This window comes from Microtus pennsylvanicus, chromosome 13, assembly GCF_037038515.1.
Source record: "Microtus pennsylvanicus isolate mMicPen1 chromosome 13, mMicPen1.hap1, whole genome shotgun sequence".
Lineage (NCBI taxonomy): Eukaryota > Metazoa > Chordata > Mammalia > Rodentia > Cricetidae > Microtus > Microtus pennsylvanicus.
In genome coordinates, this window is record NC_134591.1 from 72,452,868 (window position 1) to 72,471,096 (window position 18,229).

Consider the following 18,229-nt stretch of genomic DNA (forward strand, 5'->3'; position numbering starts at 1 on the left):
GTGGCCTTGGTTCTCTTCTAGTATTTCCTACTGCCCTGATTTAGTCCACACCAACCAGCATGCCTACGAGTCCAATAGCTTTCTGCTTTTCCCTTTGATTGCTTTGGGCTTGAGCTGCTGTTTCCCTTGCTGTACTTTCACTTCATGAAATCCTACCTTGCTTTAGTCATGTTGGTGTCTGTGTGGTTTTCACGGCACTGGTTAGAATGTTTCCACAGTTGTCATGTTTTATATAAATACTTGTGCTTTAGGTTTCATTTGAAAATACAAAACTTAGAGCAAAGTCAGTGGAAGACAGAGGAAGAACATCTGTGGACGCTGGCTTTGCCTTGCTCTAGGACACAGGATGCAGTTTAGATAGTGATGTAGCTGGATCCAAAGAAGTTTTACTCTCAAGCAGCTGCCATCTGAATGCATATTGCTCTTCCTGGAATTCTGCCATCTTGTTCCGTGATGTCGTTAGTTTGCTTAGTGCTCAGAAATATGATGTTTAGAGCTGGAAAGATGGCTTGCCTGTTAAGAGCACCAATGGACTGCTCTTCCAGAAGATTTGGATTCAGTTCCCAGCATCTACACAGCAACTAATAACTGTGACTCCAGTTCAGGGGATCTAGCATCCTCTTCTGAACTCCATGAGCACTGCACATACATGGCGCACGTTACCTTCGTGCAAGAAAGACATCTATAAACATAAAATAAAAATAGATCTTTAAAAAATTTCAAAATAAATTTTAAAAAATGCTCATAGCTTTTCTCTGGACTTTCTTTGCAAGAATAATGTGATATTGATCAATCTGAGGACAATATGTGGAGATCGGAATTTGATGTCTGGTACAGAGGAGTTGCTGAACATGTGGAATATTAGAGTTTTGAAAAATAATGGTTTAAGTTATTGAAAATACCTCTAAATTAAGCTGCAGTCACTTGTTTCTTTCTTCCACCCCGCCCCCGTCCGTGTAGGTGCATGCTATTATGATGCCAATCAGTCTATGTATGTCTTTGGAGGCTGTACCCAGAGCAGTTGCAATGCTGCCTTCAACGACCTCTGGAGGCTCGACCTAAATAGCAAAGAGTGGATTCGACCATTGGCTTCAGGTAAGTGATGGACTGCTGCTTTTTGCCTTCTCACAGAAGTCTTCTTTTTTTTTTTTGTTTTGTTTTGTTTTTCAAGACAGGGTTTCCAAAAAAAAAAAAAAAAAAAAAAAAAAGACAGGGTTTCTCTGTGGCTTTGGAGCCTGTCCTGGAACTAGCTCTTGTAGACCAGGTTAGTCTTTTTTTTTTTTTTAAATTTATTTATTTATTAAAGATTTCTGTCTCTTCCCCGCCACCGCCTCCCATTTCCCTCCCCCTCCCCCAATTAAGTCTCCCGGACTCTCTGAACATAGCGGACCAGGTTAGTCTTAAACTCACAGAGATCCGCCTGCCTCTGCCTCCCGAGTGCTGGGATTAAAGGCGTGCGCCACCACCGCCCGGCTTCACAGAAGCCTTCTTGGCATGGACTCAAGCATATGTTACTGGTGTATTAGGTTCCTTATTAAATTTTCTGTGTAAATACCCAGGCTCATATGCTCATCTAAGTCTTTGCATTGACAATAAAGTTGTGGCTGGGTTTAGTGGAGTATATCTTTAATCCCAGCACTTGGGAGGCAGAGGCAAATGGTTCTCCGTGAGTGTTAGGCCAGCCTGATCTACATAGAGAGTTCTAGGACAACCAGAACTACATAAAGAGACCCTGTCTCAAAATTAAAAAAATAAAAATACTATTGGTACCTGTCCAGAATCACTGTGCCAGTGTGTGAATCCATTGGTGTGGTTTTCTCAGGTACCTGCACAGGTGTGATTTGTGTTTGGAATGAGTCGAAGAACAGAAAGCAACATGAGAACTGTAGTTGACTGACAGGAGCTATTGTCCCAGGGCTGAGGTCTTTGAATAACACTTGTTCTTGCCAGCTCAGATATTCGGGAGTGTATGGGACGTGCCTCTGCTGGTTACTCAGGAGTGTGGGAAGATTCCATAGGAGGTGCATTCCTTCCCCGTCCCAAGGTGGCAGAATTACGCTGAAAAACAGATTCCTTGTCTCCTTTTGATTTAATCTTTCCTTTGAAAAAGAGTTATTTTAGTACTCATGAGATTCCCATCAGTTTGAAGTGTCAGTCATAAGATTGGAGCTGCTGGTGCCGTGGAGAAATTGAGCCCCCCTCCCCCTGGGAGGGTGTAAAATGCTCTGCTAGATCCATTGGCAGGCTTTCCCCTAACACTCTTCATTTGGCTCTTCAAGGTTGGAATTCAGTCTCAACACCAAGGAGACTTGGGTTTTTTTTTCTTTGGGCTCTTTCCATTTACTTCATCCATGCCATACTGGTTGGGGTCAGCTGGGTCTTTTAGAAAGGGCCCTGGTGAGGAGGCAGGAGCTTCATTTCTGGCATGATCTCAGTCCTCAGTGACTGTGAGTTATGGCACCTCTCAAAGGTGTGGACTGGGCGATCCTGCCTTAAAGGCTGGGGAAGCCAGTTCACGTTCCCTGTGTTTACAGAACCACTGCTATGAAGTTGTGCCCAGAGGCTGAGATCTGCTCCCTGCAGTGAACCAATAGAGCCGGAGCATGTAGACAGGGTCACTGGAGTACTTGGAGAGGGAGAGGGTGGGGTTTGTGCAGCTCTATATAAAAATATTGAAAATATGGCTAAATTTCCTCTTACAGACAATTTGAAGGCTAGTACTGTTTCAGGGCTCAGGATTTTATGTTTGAGAAGGTCTCCTTTCCTAGTTCCCTTGTTCCTTATTCATTTAGTGAAGTATTATTCAATAAATATGTGGAGTCACAAATTCTTCTTTTTTAAAAAACATATACTTTATGTGTTTTGCCCGCATGCATGTATGTGAACCATGTGCGTGCTTGTTGGATCCACTGGAACTGAACTTACAAATGATTGTCAGTCATCACCTGAACACTGGGAATTGAACTCCAGTCCTCTGCAAAAGCAACAGATGTTCTTAGCTGCCGAGCCATCTCTCCAGCCCTTGAGTCACAGATTCTAAAATACAAAGCATTGAGGCTCAGTGGTTGAGAGCATTTGCTGCTCTTTCAAAGGAGCCAAGTTCTTTTCCCAGCACCCTCATGGTAACCATCACAACAGTCTATAAGTCCAATTCCAGAGGATCCAACACCTTGCACAGGCATCAGACACATTGCAGATAAAATACACATGTACATCAAATAAATAGACAAAAATTTTAAATGCAGAACACCTTTTCAGCTTCAGTACCCTGTGGCCACTGTACCTGGCATAGGGCCCAGCTGCCACTTCAGAGCAGGCTCGATTGTCCCAGTCCCTTCCCCTTCCCTTCCCCTCCCCTCCCCTCTTCTTCCCCTTCCTTCCCCTTCCCTTCCTCCTTCTTCCTTGTCCAAACCCCAGGTGTTGGTAGGAGCCCACTTATTTTTATGTCATTTGCATTGGTGTTTTGTTTGCATAGACATCTATGTGAGGGTGCCAGATTCGGGGAACTGGAGTTTTAGACAGGTGTGAGCTGCCATATGGGTGCTGGGACTCATACTCAGTCTTCTGGAAGAGCTGCCAGTGCTCTGAACCATTGAGCCGTTTCTCCAGCCCTTAATATCGTTGTTTTATTTTTTTGTTTTGTTTTGTTTGTGAATGAGAAAACTCGATTCTACCTTTAAATGCGCGTATTGCCAAAATGTCATTTGCGTTTTCTTCTATGCTGAAAGTCCTTCATCCTCTGACTTTGAGTCATTTAGTCCAGTTCAGGTGCTGTTATAATTCTTTTTTATTTGATTTAAGATCCCACAGTGTCACTGAAAATAAGCAGAATTCTCCGCGTTTAAGTCCACACCATCATTGCTCCTGGGTTCCCTGTGCAGTAACACTCTCAGGTCATCCAGCACTGCCTCTGCTTACTCTCAGGAGTCTATGGAACCTCCAAACACTATGGTTTATTGTAATGAGTCTCTCTGTCCCTCCAGCCAGTTCCCAGATAATGACATAGAGACTTCTTATTAATTATGAAAGGTTGGCCTATAGCTTAGCCTTGTTCCTAACTAGATATTATAACTTAAATTAACCCATATATATTAATCTCCATTCTATCACGTGGTGTTACCTCTCTTCCCTCTTGCACCTCCTTTTTCCTCTCTGTGTTACCTGTGCACCTCAGTTCTCCTTTTTCTTTCCCTGAAAATCCCACCTATATCCACTGCCTAGCTATTGGCGTTCAGCTTTTTATTACATCAAACACGGCAATATATCTTCACAACAGTTCATGGCACAATGAACTTCATTTTGTATGTTGTCTTATATATCTCCAGTGCCACCTAAGATGTTAACCCTTCTTTTATGCACTGAACTGTAGAAAGCTGATTCTGACTGTGGAGATACAGGTCTTATCCTGAGTCACTTTTAACTTATGCTTTCTCCGTGTGGTGGTTTGAATGAGACTGGTGTATTTGAAGACTTGGTGGTTCATAGTCTGTTGTGAAAAGGGCTGCTTGCTCTTGCTAGGCAGATGAGCACTATGATTGGTCGTGTATTGACTTATAGGTGTCAGCTGAATTCTAGAGGAGACCGCTTCATCCTTCAGAGCTCAAAGCCAGCTGTCTCCCAGCCCTTGGGAAATGAGGTTGAACTACCCTTCCAGGAGTCTACTTTTCAAATGAATAGTGCCCTGGGACTTCCTCTCTCCCAATCTCTGCCAGTACCTTTATATTGAGTGTGTCTTTTTACTCATTATTGCTATTTTAATAAGCTTTCTGAATCTTAAAATGCTATTTGAGGGCCTGGAGAGATGGCTCAGCAGTTAAGAGCACTGAGTGTTCTTCTAGAAGTCCTGAGTTCAATTCCCAGCAACCATATGGTGGTTCACAACCTTCTGTAATGAGATCTGGTGCCCTCTTCTGGCCTAGATGCATAATAAATGATTCTTTAAAAAAATGTTATTTGAGTGGCATATGTCTGTGACACGATGACTGCATTTTATGTGAGGAATGATTGCTTTAGAAAGAACCACACTTGGAGCTGGCAAGTTGGCACAATGGTTAAGAGCGTTGGCTGCTGCTCTTCCAGAGGACCTGGGTTCAATTCCCAGCACCCACATAGCAGCTCACAACTATTTGTAACTCTAGTTCCAAGGGATCTGTCTCCCTCCCACAGACATGCATGAAGGCAAAAAACTAATGCACATAAAATAAAAATAAATTTAAAAAAATAATAGCGGGTGGTCATGGTTCACACCTTTAATCCCAGCACTTGAGAGGCAGAGGCAAGGGATCTCTGTGAGTTCGAGGCCAGCCTGATCTACAGAGTGAGTTCCAGGATAGACTCTAGAGCTACACAGAGAAACCCTGTCTCAAAACCAAAATAAATAAAAAATAAATAAGCAAATTAAAAACAATACCTCACTAAAAATCCACACTTGTGTGTGTGTGTGTGTGCGCGCACGCGCGCGCGTGCATGCGCACTTGCATACATTCATGCACTGTGGCACGTGTATGTAGCTTAGAGGCCAGTGTTTCTAAGTTGGTTCTCCTTTCTCCATGGAGGTTCCAGGGTTTGAACCCAGGTCATCCCAGTCAATTATCTTGCTAGTCCCTAAGAATGACTTCTTAAAAACCCACACCAAAGAGTTTTAATTCTGCTTAGAGTTATTTATGAGTTAAGTAGCCTATGGAATCATGTAACAACAGTGGGAAAATGTTTACAGAGTGCTCTACCAGTTTTGACGTTGGCTGTTTTGTTTTGTTTGAAGCAGGATCTCACTATATAGACCTGGCTGGCCTGGAACTCACAGAGATCCACCTACAACTTTCTCAGGAGTGCTGGGATTAGAGGTGTACACCACTATGCCTGGCTTCTTTTCTTTTCTTTTCTTTTCTTTTTTTTCTCTTGAGGTTTATTGGCCTGGCTGGAGAGATGGCTCAACAGTTAAAGTACTAGCTTCTCTTGCAGAGGATCCAAGTTTGATTGTCAACACCCTTTTGGCATCTCACAACTGTCCGTAACTCCAGTTCCAGGGGACCTTCTTCTGTTCTCTGGGCACCAGCACTCATATCTGCACAAATACACACATGTGGGTAAAACACTCGCACTAAAAGTGAAGTGCTTTAAAGGGCGTCTCAAAGGAGGCAGGTGAGGAAAGATGCGTGGGTGGGAAAGGACACAGAGGGTCCGTGTGTCCCTGGAGCCTCTCCACCTACTCAATCACCCAGAAGCTTCCATACAGATTTCCTTGCATGTGAGGTGCTGGCAATCCAACCAGGCCTCATTCAGTCCTCCTGGTCCCTTAGCAGCAATTCCTCCCTCCTAGGTATGGGGCAGGACCCCTTCCAAAATGGAGCTCTCATCGTCTAATGTCAGGCAAGGCAAGCCAGAACATTGCCTTATGGCAACTCCAGTACAGGACAATTCCTATGCCTCAGGTCGGCGAGGAGAAGTTCTAGTTGCTGTGGCTGGAGCCAGGAGCAAGAACCATGGACAGCAACCAAACCATCTCTCCATCACAGCAGCCATGAGTGTTTACCTAGTTTAAGATACAAATTAGTCCATTTTATGTGTATTGATAAATTATATTTTATTTATTTTTTTTTAATTTATTTATTTATTAAGTATACAGTGTTCTGCCTGTATGCATTCCTGCAGGTCAGAAGAGGGCACCAGATCTCATTACAGATGGCTGTGAGCCACCATGTGGTTGCTGGGAATTGAACTCAGGACCTTTGGAAGAGCAGGCAGTGCTCTTAACCACTGAGCCATCTCTCCAGCCCGATAAATTATATTTTAAAGACAGTGTTTTTCTGTTACCCTAGCTGTGCTAGAACGAGCTCCCTATGTAGGTCAGACTAGCATCAAACTCAGAGATCCTCCTGCCTCCGCCTCCCAAGTACTAGGATTAAAGGTGTGGGCCCTCAAAGCCCACCTCCACAGTGACACATTTCATTCAACAAGACCTACTCTAACAAGGCCACACCTCCCATTAGTGCCTCTCCCTCTGGGGGTCCATTTTCTTCAGACCACCACAACCACTGAGCTATCTCTAGCCCCAAGACTGGATTTTTATGTGCACCAATTTTGATGGCTCCAATGTCCTTTTATTCAAAAAGCATTTCAGTTGGGCTCTAAGTGGGTGGAGACTTGAAATAGCCCCAGTTTACCATGTTGGGCATGAAATGTTTTGTTCTGTAGAGGGCTAGTGAGCACATAAACACTAAACTGGGGTCTTCCGTATGGGACACTCTGACACAGAAGCAAGCAGAACCTTGTGTGGTACAGGGCTCGGGCTGTGGGTGTCTGTGAATGGCAGCAGGATGGGTGCTGTGTCCTGAAGACTAGGGTGGGAGTGCCTGAGAAGGGATGGTGTTCCTGGACTTGAGTAGGTCTGTCCCCTGACCGGGGCTGGATGCGGCCAATATGATCCATGGTTGGCTATCATCATTTCCATCGAATGCTGCCAACTCTATCTGTTAGGATACTGGATGTGGTGGGCTCAGGGTACAGCCTCCTCTCCCGCTTTTGCTAGAATCCAGGGACTACCGGAGTGTGTGTGTCCATGCCTCCATCCCTCTGCTTCCCTCTTGCATTTGTAGGTGGGCCTGCTCTGTCCTGTAGGGAGGCAAGAGGGCACAAGCAAGAGAAGCACCTCTCATGGGGTAGGTCTGGCCTTGGTCTGCTTCTACCTGCCTTCCTCTTGCTGGCAGGCAGTGGATCCTCAGGCAAGCAGAGCACAGACCAGAAGGAAATGGGCTTGATTAGAGGGCTTCTCTACCTTTCATTAGCTGACTTTGGCTCCTCTTACTCTGTTTGGAGGCACTGTTTATTGATCTTACTCTTCTTGGGTGGCAGCTTTGCCTCGTTTCCTCTGACCCAGAGCAGCCCTGGGATAGTCCGTGCCTATGGTCTCAGGGTGTGTGGGGAAGAGCAGAGGGAAAAAAGGAATTTTTGTTTATAAAGTTCAGATCCTGGGATTTTTCTAGAAGACATGCTTTTTGGAGGTGGGTAGTATTCTGTGCTGCTGGAGAGAAGAGCCAGAACTGCCCCATACAGATCTGTGATAACCTTTGGTCCCCCTGGGGAGAATGAATAGACGAGCATATTTCAGGGCTAGTGGGCCTTCCTGTTCTCCAGGCGGGGAGGTCTGTGACTAACATTGGCTTCACTGTGTATGGAGCCACTTGAAAGGTGCCCCTGACTAGGCCTGCAATTAACAAGTTATCAGATGCAACCTCTCCTGCCCTAGAAATTGTATCAAAAGAGAGCTTGCAGTGGAATCAAGGAGCCGTTACTGTTTTTCATGTTAATTTTTAGCTGGTAAGTATTTCCCTGCTCATGCAATGGTCTTTCATGTGGCTTTGTTTATTGGCACTGGGAACAACACCATGGAATTCTTTATGCTCATGATGGCGGGTACTGCAGTCCTTGCCATTGGGGTGCTCATAAACTATGCAGGGATGTTTTTAAGGCATGGGTGTGGGTGCAAGAGTGAAAATGTGTATCTTTGGTTTGCCATGGGAGCACATGCCTGTAATTCCATCACTGCAGAGCCTGACACTAGACGATTGAAGCACATTCAAGGTCTCCCTGGCTCACAAAACACTTGGGAAGATCAGATCTCAAAACAAAGTCACATAGTGAAACCTTGTGTGTGTGTGCCCCTGTCTGTGTCTGTGTCCTCGAGCTTTAACGTCAGTGAGGTTTTGTTTAATTTAATGGCTTGTCTGATCTTGCTGAAACTGAGGAATAAAATAGAGATGGGAGAAATTGGAGAGACAGGTTTATACTAAGAAATGTTTAGCTGGGCGGTGGTGGTGCACGTCTTTAATCCCAGCACTTGGGAGGTAGAGGCAGGTGGATCTCTGTAAATTTGAGGCCAGCTTGGTCTACCGAGGGAGTTCCAGGACAGCTAAGGCTACACAGAGAAACCCTGTCTCGAAAAACCAAACCAAACAAACAAAGGAAATATTTAAAACTAGAAGTGGTGGGGCTGGAGAGATGGCTCAGAGGTTAAGAGCACTGACTGCTCTTCCAAAGGTCCTGAGTTCAATTCCCAGCAACCACATAGTGGCTCACAACCATCTATAATGAGATCTGGTGCCCTCTTCTGGCATGCGAGCATACATGGAAGGAATGTTGCATACATAATAAATAAATAAATAAATCTTAAAAAAAAAACTAAAAGTGGTGATGTACACCCTAATCCCAGCACTTAGAAGCCAGAACTAGACGGGTCTCAGTGAGTTTCAGGCCAGCCTGGTTTACAAAGCGAGTTCCAGAACAGTCAGAGGACTACTCAGAGAAACCCTGTCTCAAAAACCTAAAAATAAATAAGTAAAAATAAAAAAGAGATGTTGAGATGGCAACCACTGCCTCCAGGCTCTGCCATGATTACAGGGAACCAGCTCTGTCCCAGCACAGGAGGGACCTGTCATCAGTAGGCTTCGATGATGGGGTTCAGTTCATCAGATGTTTTTATAGGAAATAGCCCCTCTGCCTCAGGATACTCTGTTATTGGCAGATGCTGAGCAGGTCATTTTAGCACAGTGTATATAAGTAAACCATTGGGTTAAGTTAGGTGACAGGTGACGCCTTTCCCTCCAAGGCCTTTAGCCCAGCACAGACAGAAGTTCTGGGGACCACCTGAGTGCAGTGCCATTCATAAAGATCTGACGAGGGCATTGGATTCCCAGGAGCGGGGGTTACTGGCAGTGTGGGTACTGGTAACTGAACTCCATCCCTTGCAAGACCAGTGAGCACTCTTAACCAGTGCACCATCTTTCCGTCTCCAAGAGAACAAAGTTCACTGTTAGTTTCAGGGCATTTTAGACCATGCCCCCCCTTTTTAAAAAACAAAAACAAAAACACAACAATGTATAATTAAACACATGGGAGCCAGTTTTTTGTTTTTTACTTTGCTGCTTTCCTTTTGGAGTGGCATGTTGTTGAGTCCCATTCTTAGACATACCTGTGACATGTCCCTAATAACTAGTCCTAGGTCAGTTTTCAAAATTGCCAGCTATTAAATCACACATACAACTGGAAATCTTTTGTCAGTAGTGGGGACAATCTGGTTTGTTTTTTTTTTAATTTATTTTGTAATATACTTCAGTGACTAGTGAAATATTTGTATATTAAAAAAATTTTAGTTTATGTTAGTAACTCTTTAATCAGAACATTTGTAAAGTGAAACCCATTTTGGATTTATGTCATTATCCCATTATTGAAATGAAAGGAGTCCAGATAGTCACAAGAAGGGGAGTGGTAAATGAATATGAGTTTGTGTGTATTATAAAATGGAATCATAGCCAGACGTGGTGGCACATCTGTTCAAGCCCAGCACTTAGGAGGCAGAGCCAGGTGGATCTGGCTAGCCTGATCTGCAGAGCAAGTTCCAGGGCACTGAGAAAACATGACTTGAAAAACCAAAAATAAATAAACACAATAGATAATCAAATAGAAATCAAAGGGATTCATTAGAGTGACTTAGGCCATAGGGACTAGGTGGTCCAACAGTGGCTGTCTGCACACTGGAGAAGCTGAGGACACTGTTCAGCCCACAGTCCAGAAGCCTCAGCAGTCCCAACCTGATGCTGGAAGCCTGGAAGATTCCTAGAGAGCCAGTGGCCTTCAGTCCTGATTGGAAGGCTGAAGAAGCTGGGAGCTGATGTGAGCATCAGGGATGTGCACATTGATCAGCTTCCAAGTGCTAGGAGTCCACCATGCCCCCCAGCAGGAGGATTCTTAATCCTGAGTCTGTCCTTGATGTTTAATCACTATGGACTGGAACCAACAAGAGATGAATCTGCTGGTAGGTCCATGAGGAAGGATTATCTGAGAACGGAAGACCCTCGGGATGGTGGTACCCTCCAAAGGAAGGCCCCTGTATATAAAGAAAGCAGAGGAAAAAGCATTGCCTGCTCCCTGCCTGCCAACCTGAATTCCATCTCTGAAGCCCACAAAATAGAAGGAAGGAAGGAGCTGCAAGGTATCCTGTGACCTCCACACAAGTACTTTGACAAATGTGTAGCTACTACCACACACCACATGAATAAATAAAAATGTGCTAAATTTTTTTACTTATTTAAATCTTAAAACTAAGATTAAAATCCTTTTGTTGAGACTATAAATGATTTTTGAGGAAGTGATGGGATTGTAAATCTCCTTCTTGGCTGTTAGTGTCATGAACCCCTGTGGGTTCAACCCACACACATCAATCATTAACCAAGAAAATGTCCTACAGGCTTTCCCACAGGCAGTCTGTTGGAGGCATTTTCTCAATTGAAGTCTCTCTTCCCAGACAAAATACCTGTGCAGTGCTGATTCTTTCTTTTGTTCAGGGATCTTATTAACCCCAGAAATGGGATCCCTGGCTCACTATAGGTGCTCTAGAGATTTTTATGTAGATTACCAGGTTTGTTTTAAAAATTGTGTTTTGAGGGGCTGGAGAGATAGATCAGTAGTTGACAGCACATATTACTCTTGCAGAGAATTCAGGTTTAGTTCTCAGTGTCCATGTTGTCAGACAGCAGGGGTCTGCAACTCTAGCTCCAGGGAAGCTGATGCCTTTGATTGCTAAGGGCACACATACACACTTGCACAGAAATACTAAAATAAACTTATTTTTTTAAAAAAACGACTCATTTGTTTGTTTGTTTGTTTATTCTATATAGTATATATTTAGTATGTATCCCTGCAGGCCAGAAGAGGGCACCACATCTTATTACAGATGGTTGTGGCTGGGAATTGAACTTTAGAAGAGCCAGGCAGTGGTGGTGCACACCTTTAATCCCAGCACTCAGGAGGCAGAAGCAGGCGGACTTTGTGAGTTCGAGGCTTCCCTGGTCTACAAGAGCTAGTTCCAGGACAGTTTCCAAACCTATACAGAAACCCTATCTCAAAAAAAAAAAAAAAAAGAAAGAAAAAAAAGATTTTTAATTTATTTTATGTGCTTGAATATTCTGCCTACACATGCGTATCACCATGTGTGTGTTTGATACCTATGGGGTCCAGAAGAGGGCATCAAATCCCCTGGAACTGGAGTTACATGTTGTGAGCAGCCAGCCAGGTTTTGGTAATTGAACCCTGATCCTCTGAAAGAGCAGCCGTTGTTTGTAGTTTTTGTTGTTATTGTTGTTTACTATTTGGGGGTCTGCCACCCAGCTCCCAAATAAATACACTGAGATTTATTCTTACTTATGAGTGCCCAGCCTTAGCTTGGCTTGTTTCTAGCCAGCTCTTCTAACCTAAATTAGCCCATTTCTCTTTAACTATGTTTTAACCCTGGGCTTTTTTCCTTTATTTTTTTTTTTTAAGATTTAAAAAAATTTATTATGTATACAGTGTTCTCCCTGTTCTGGCCCCGCAGGCCAGAAGAGGGCACCAGACCTCATTGTGCATAATTGTGAGCCACCTTATGGCTGCTGGGAATTGAACTCAGAACCTCTGGAAGAGCAGGCAGTGCCCTTAACCTCTGAGCCATCTCTCTAGCCCCACCTTTCTTTATTCTATTCTTTTTTTCTTACTCTATGGCTGACTGGGTGGCTGGCCTCTGACATCCTCCTCTCCTCTTTTTCTCACTCATTGCTCACTCTCTTCCCTGGATTTCTCCTCCTGTTTATTCTTTCTGCCTGCCAGCCCTGCCTATTATTCTCTCCTGTCTCACTGTTGACCATTTAGCTCTTTATTAGACCAGTCAGGTGTTTTAGACAGGCAAAGTAACATAACTCTACAGAGTTAAACAAATGCAGCATAAAACAGTGTAACACATCTTTGCATCATTAAACAAATGTTCTATAGCATAAACAAATGTAATACAACTTACACTAATATTCCACAACATTTCTCTTTTTTTGTCTAAATAAAAATGAAAAGGTTTTAACTTTAACACAGTAAAACTACATACAGCAAAAAGTTATCTAGTAAGAGTTACATTTACAATATTCAGCCCATTTATATTTAGCAAATTCAGAGAAAATACTCTATTATTTGTCTTATCTTAGGGATTCCAAAGTTTTATACCTAATTTACTTTCTGTCATAACTAAGGGAAACTAAAACTATTTAGTCTTTAACTCCGTTAAATATCCCAGAAGGATGTAATACTACCTACCAACAGAGACATCTAACTGCTTGGGCATTCACTCAGAGTTCCTCTGCAACATGGGGGCATCCATCTTTGGCCTACAGCCCTAGAATATCTGGCAGACTTTTCAGTGAAGCAGGAAGTTTGAAGGACTGTCCCAACTTGTATTGGCAAAGTTTATCAGTTACTTCCCTCTGTCTTGCAGAATATCTGGTAGACTCTTCTGGGAAACAGGAATCTTAGAGGACTGTCCAACTTTGCCTTTTTCCTGTGTCTCGCTTGTCCAGTCGGTACAGCATACAATCAGCAGTCAAGGCAAGAGCAGCTTCTTGCCCAAGTGGCTAGCCTTGCCGCATTGAAAGCAAATTTCATATGGAGATTCTTCATTGCTCATCATCCTTATATGTAAATTGGTGCTACCAGGAGCAGATGTGTTTCATTGTCATGACAAACCTTAGGTTATTAAATATCTTAAGTGCCATATTCTGCAGGTCTTCGAAGTTTTTGAAAATCATCTGTCTAAAATATACCTGTTTTACTTTGAAAATATTCCTAATGGTTTGATTATATATGTTTGATTATTGTATATTAACTACTAACCTCTTTTCTTAATTATATATTACATTTTTAAATGAGCTGCATAAGCACAATACCCCAAACAAGAGTAAAAACATATATACAGTATAACAAAAATAACTTTAAATTTCTAGCAGTATACTAAAATCCATGCTAATGCAAAAATATCTGAGATTAATAGTTGTCTTTTTATCCTATATTTCTCTAAATGATAACAAGCATCCATAACCCACCAAATAACCAAAACCACCCACCCTACCTCTTGGAAATGTAGGTAGTATGTTCTCTAGACTGCTTCCTGTTATCTGTGGGTGAAAGCATCTTTAGAGGTCCCTAAGAAAATTGAGATAATGGCCAAGTCCTGGGAAGACCAGCTGTAACCTTTGTTGATACTATCATCTGTCAAGCTTCAAGAGGTCTCCCCCATCAAACCTGATCCCTTGAAAGAATTCACAGCCTCTCCTTTTCTTGTGGAAACAAACAAAACCTCTTCTCCAATGTAACAATTTTTTTAACTTCTTTTTTTATAAAGTTCAGATAGCCCTAAAGTGTCTAGGTTGGTTAGGTGAAGCAGTTCATAGTCCTGGGTCTGTCAGCCACTGTTGTTTGCTCATCAACACTCAAAAAATTCAGTGTCAGCACAGTGCTGTATAGGACCAGACTCCCTGTGTGCTTCCCATCTCTGTGTGGCTTACTCTTTTTTACATTACTTTTACTCTCTCTTTAAAAACTATTATTTTTAAAAATTATTTCTATGACTATCTATATCCTTTCTTAAGCCTAAGTGTATATTTAAACACATTGTAACTTGTATAAGGGTTTTTTTGTGTACAAACCTGCTTTACTATGTATCTCTAGCCTTTTTTGACCATGTGAGCAAAAAATTGCTAGCTATAGCTGGTTCTGCCGCTGCAGCTTTGGTGGCTGGCTCTGCCCCCTCCTCTGGTCTGTGAAAGCCAGGCTAAAAGCTCACTGCCCAGTTGGAGGTAGGTGACTGAGAGCCGCATTCAGTCTCCCAGCTCTGAAGTGGCAATGTCCTGTCCTGCCCTGTGGCAGGCATTTATTACTTAGTTTTTTGTTTCTGCTTAATGTGGAAAAGGCTGTTTAAGTACTCTGCTGTATGGCAGAGCTTCTTAAAGAACCGTTTCTGGTTTTTCTTTTGCTTAACTTTCTCAAACTCTATGTGGAAATTCAGATCCCTGGTTGGAATGTCAAAATATAGTTGTTGTTTTTTGTTTTGTTTTGTTTTTAAACTCTCGGGGGGCCGCCACCCAGCTTCCAGATACACAGAGACTTACCTTGCTTATGAGTACCCAACCTTAGCTTGGCTTGATTCTAGCCAGCTTTTCTAGCTTAAATTATTCCATTTCTCTTTAACTGTGTATTACCTCTGGGCTTTTTAGCCTTTATTCTCTATATCTTTCTTTCCTCCTTGCTCCGCAGCTGGCTGTGTGGCTGGATGGCTGGCCCCTGGTGTCTTCCTCTCCTCCTTTTCTCAGTCCTCGCTCGCTCTCTTCCGTAGATTTCTCCTATTTATTCTCTCTGCCTGCCAGCCCCACATAGTTCTCTCTCCTGCCTTGCCATTGGTTATTCAACTCTTTATTAGACCAATCAGGTGTTTTAGGCAGGCAAAGTAACACAGTTTTGCAGAGTTTAAACAAATGCAACATAAAAGAATGCAACACATCTTTGCATCATTAAACAGGTGTTCCACAACATAAACTAATGTAACACACCTTAAACTGATATTCCACAGCAGTGCTCCTAACTGCCAAGCCAGTTAAGAAACCCAGCTTCTCTCTCTTCTGCTGTGTGACATTGGTTCCTTCCTTGTTTTTCCAAGGAAAGATGACCTGTAGCTAGCCTAATGAATTGTATGTTCCTAAATCCTAACCATGGTGCTGTTGCCTTTTCCTAGGGTCCTATCCTTCCCCCAAAGCTGGAGCCACTCTAGTCGTATATAAGGACTTGCTAGTGCTTTTTGGTGGCTGGACGAGACCAAGTCCCTATCCCTTACACCAACCAGAGAGGTTCTTTGATGAAATTCACACATACTCACCATCTAAAAATTGGTAAGCCACGAAAATAATCCATCCTATATCTGGAAGAAATGGGTTTCGTTGTATTACATGTGTGTGTGTGTGTGTGTGTGCATGCTGCAGCATGTATATAGAGGTCAGAGAACAACTCCAGGAGCCGTTTTTCTCCTTTAATCATGTGAGTCCTATGGATCGGGTTCAGGTTGTCAGGCTTGGTGGCAAGTGCCCTCACCAATCAAGCTATCTGCTGGACCAAGAAAGGGGTTTAAATCAATGGATTCTTTTTTTGTGTGTGTGTCAAGAATCCCTTGGAGGGACTGGAGGGAGGACTAGAGCTCCCTTCTCCAGAGGATCCAGCTCCCTTTTCTGGACTCTGCCCCCCACAGCATACAGTCAGATAGACACACATTAATCTGAAAGTAAGTATTTGTAAACTTATTAACAAAACAAGAGAATCCCTTGAAGAGGTTGATGGAAGCTAAACTTCTGCTCGTGCAGAGGGCGCACATCAGGAGCTTGCTTCTGGGTTGAGACCTTTGCAACGCCGGTTCCGCAGGAGGAGAAGCAGGGGAGCGCTGTTGTCTCTGAGGAAAGTGGCTCCTTTCCAGGAGCAGTGTGCGTGGAGACCCTGTGTACTGCCGCAGTCTTGGGCCACACAGGTTATTTCTCAGACATGCCTGCCTTATTTTGTGTTTCTAGATAGCCCTGGCTGTCCTGGAACTCACTATTGTAGACCAGGCTGGCCTCAAAGTCACAGAGATCCTCCTGCCTTCCCCTCCTGAGTGCTGGATTTAAAGGTGTGCACCACCACGCTTGACAGACACGTCTCTTTCTTTTTTATGTGCATTTGCCTACGTGTATGTGTGTATGTGTGTGTGTCTAGCAGATGTCTGCTAGAAAACAGGCTGTCTTTCTTAGTGGATGCCACTACTCCTTTGTGCCTTATACTTTCAAGATGGAGTAGGTGGTTCTGACTTTTGCTTCTTCCCTCTGCTTTCCATTAGGTGGAACTGCATTGTTACTACCCATGGGCCTCCTCCCATGGCTGGCCATTCCTCCTGTGTGATAGGTGATAAAATGATTGTCTTTGGTGGCTCTTTAGGATCCCGGCAAATGTAAGTATTTCTGATTTGCTTCATGCTAATGTAAAGATAGAAACTCCTGGTCGTAACAGGCCAGAAAAGTGAACTAGGCATAGCCTTGTCCCTGAACAAAGTTCTCCGTAACCTAGTTAACTACTTTACCCCAGCGTTTAGTTCTTCAGTCTCTCCATCACATACCAAATTTTCTCCTTAAAGCCAAGGTTAAGTGGAATTTCTTTCTGTTAATCCAGTGGGGTCAAGTTTTTGTGAAGCTTCCCCGTTGTCTTCTGTCTTGCGCCTATAGAAGGTCACCTTCCAAAAAGCATGATACTCTGTTGCCCAGCTCAGGTCCTCCAGGAGGAGAGGTATAGTCACTGGATGGGTAGAAATCATGAACTCTCCCATTGGGTTAAGGAGATTGGGAGAGTGAGTTAGAAACGAGAAACTGTCAGGGAAGCTGCTCCCCAGCCACTGCCTTCCAGGGTTGCCCAGTCCTGTGAAGTTCAGGGCCAGACCAGCAGTCTGTCTGCATTACTGTGAGTGGGAGCACAGGAGTTTTCTGTTGAGCCATCAAGAAAACAGACCCAAGCTTGCTCTCTGACAGGACTCATGAGCTTTCTGTTTTAAAATAGTTATGGAGGGGGGGAGGGACTGGAGAGATGGCTCAGTGGTTAAGAGCATTGCCTGCTCTTCCAAAGGTCCTGAGTTCAATTCCCGACAATCACATGGTGGCTCACAACCATCTGTAATGAGGTCTGGTACCCTCTTCTGGCCTACAGACATACACACAAACAGAATATTGTATACATAACCAACAAACAAACAAATAAATAAATAGTTATGGAGGGACTAGAGAGATGGCTCAGAGGTTAAGAGCACTGGCTGCTCTTCCAGAGGTCCTGAGCTCAATTCCCAGTTCCCACATGGTAGCTCACACCTATTCCAGGGCTTCTGACACTGCATACAGACATACATGCAGGCAAAACATTAATGCTCTTGTGGAAATTTATAATAATAATAATACAAAAAAATTAATGCTCATAAAATAAAATAATAAATTATAAGAAGAGTTCAGCTTAGTCTACAAAAAAGTTATGGAGTTTAGGGTTATCCAAGGCCACATAGCACATTTGAGGCCAGCCTGGGCTATATAAAAATCTGACTTTAAAAAAAAATAAAACAAAAATGTAAATTAAATAAAAAATTTTTGTGGAAAGAAACAAAAGGAACTGCCCTCCAAATGAGAGGACTTAGGGTTTAAGTTTGGGAGTACCTACTTTCTGTCTTTGTGTGTAAGTAGAAGACCTTAAAGAGATAACACTGGAGACTGCAGCCAGGACTCAGCCCTTGCCCTGCTGTCTGGCCTTGAATTCTCGCAGTCCTTGACCTTGTGAGTGCTAGGATTGCAGTGGGGGTGGGGGAGGTCCAAGCCAAAGTGCTGCTCCTTTC

The 18,229-nt window shown here is 43.4% G+C and overlaps 1 protein-coding gene across 1 annotated transcript in view; it reads left to right on the plus strand.

Annotated features, from left to right (window-relative positions):
- Fbxo42 (F-box protein 42) overlaps positions 1–18,229 on the plus strand; it is a 65,143-nt gene that overhangs the window by 36,787 nt on the left and 10,127 nt on the right. Inside the window, exons 4-6 of the mRNA XM_075944699.1 lie at positions 961–1,095; positions 15,578–15,731; positions 16,703–16,813. Coding sequence (XP_075800814.1) covers positions 961–1,095; positions 15,578–15,731; positions 16,703–16,813 — 400 coding nt within the window. The remainder of the gene's footprint in view (positions 1–960; positions 1,096–15,577; positions 15,732–16,702; positions 16,814–18,229) is intronic.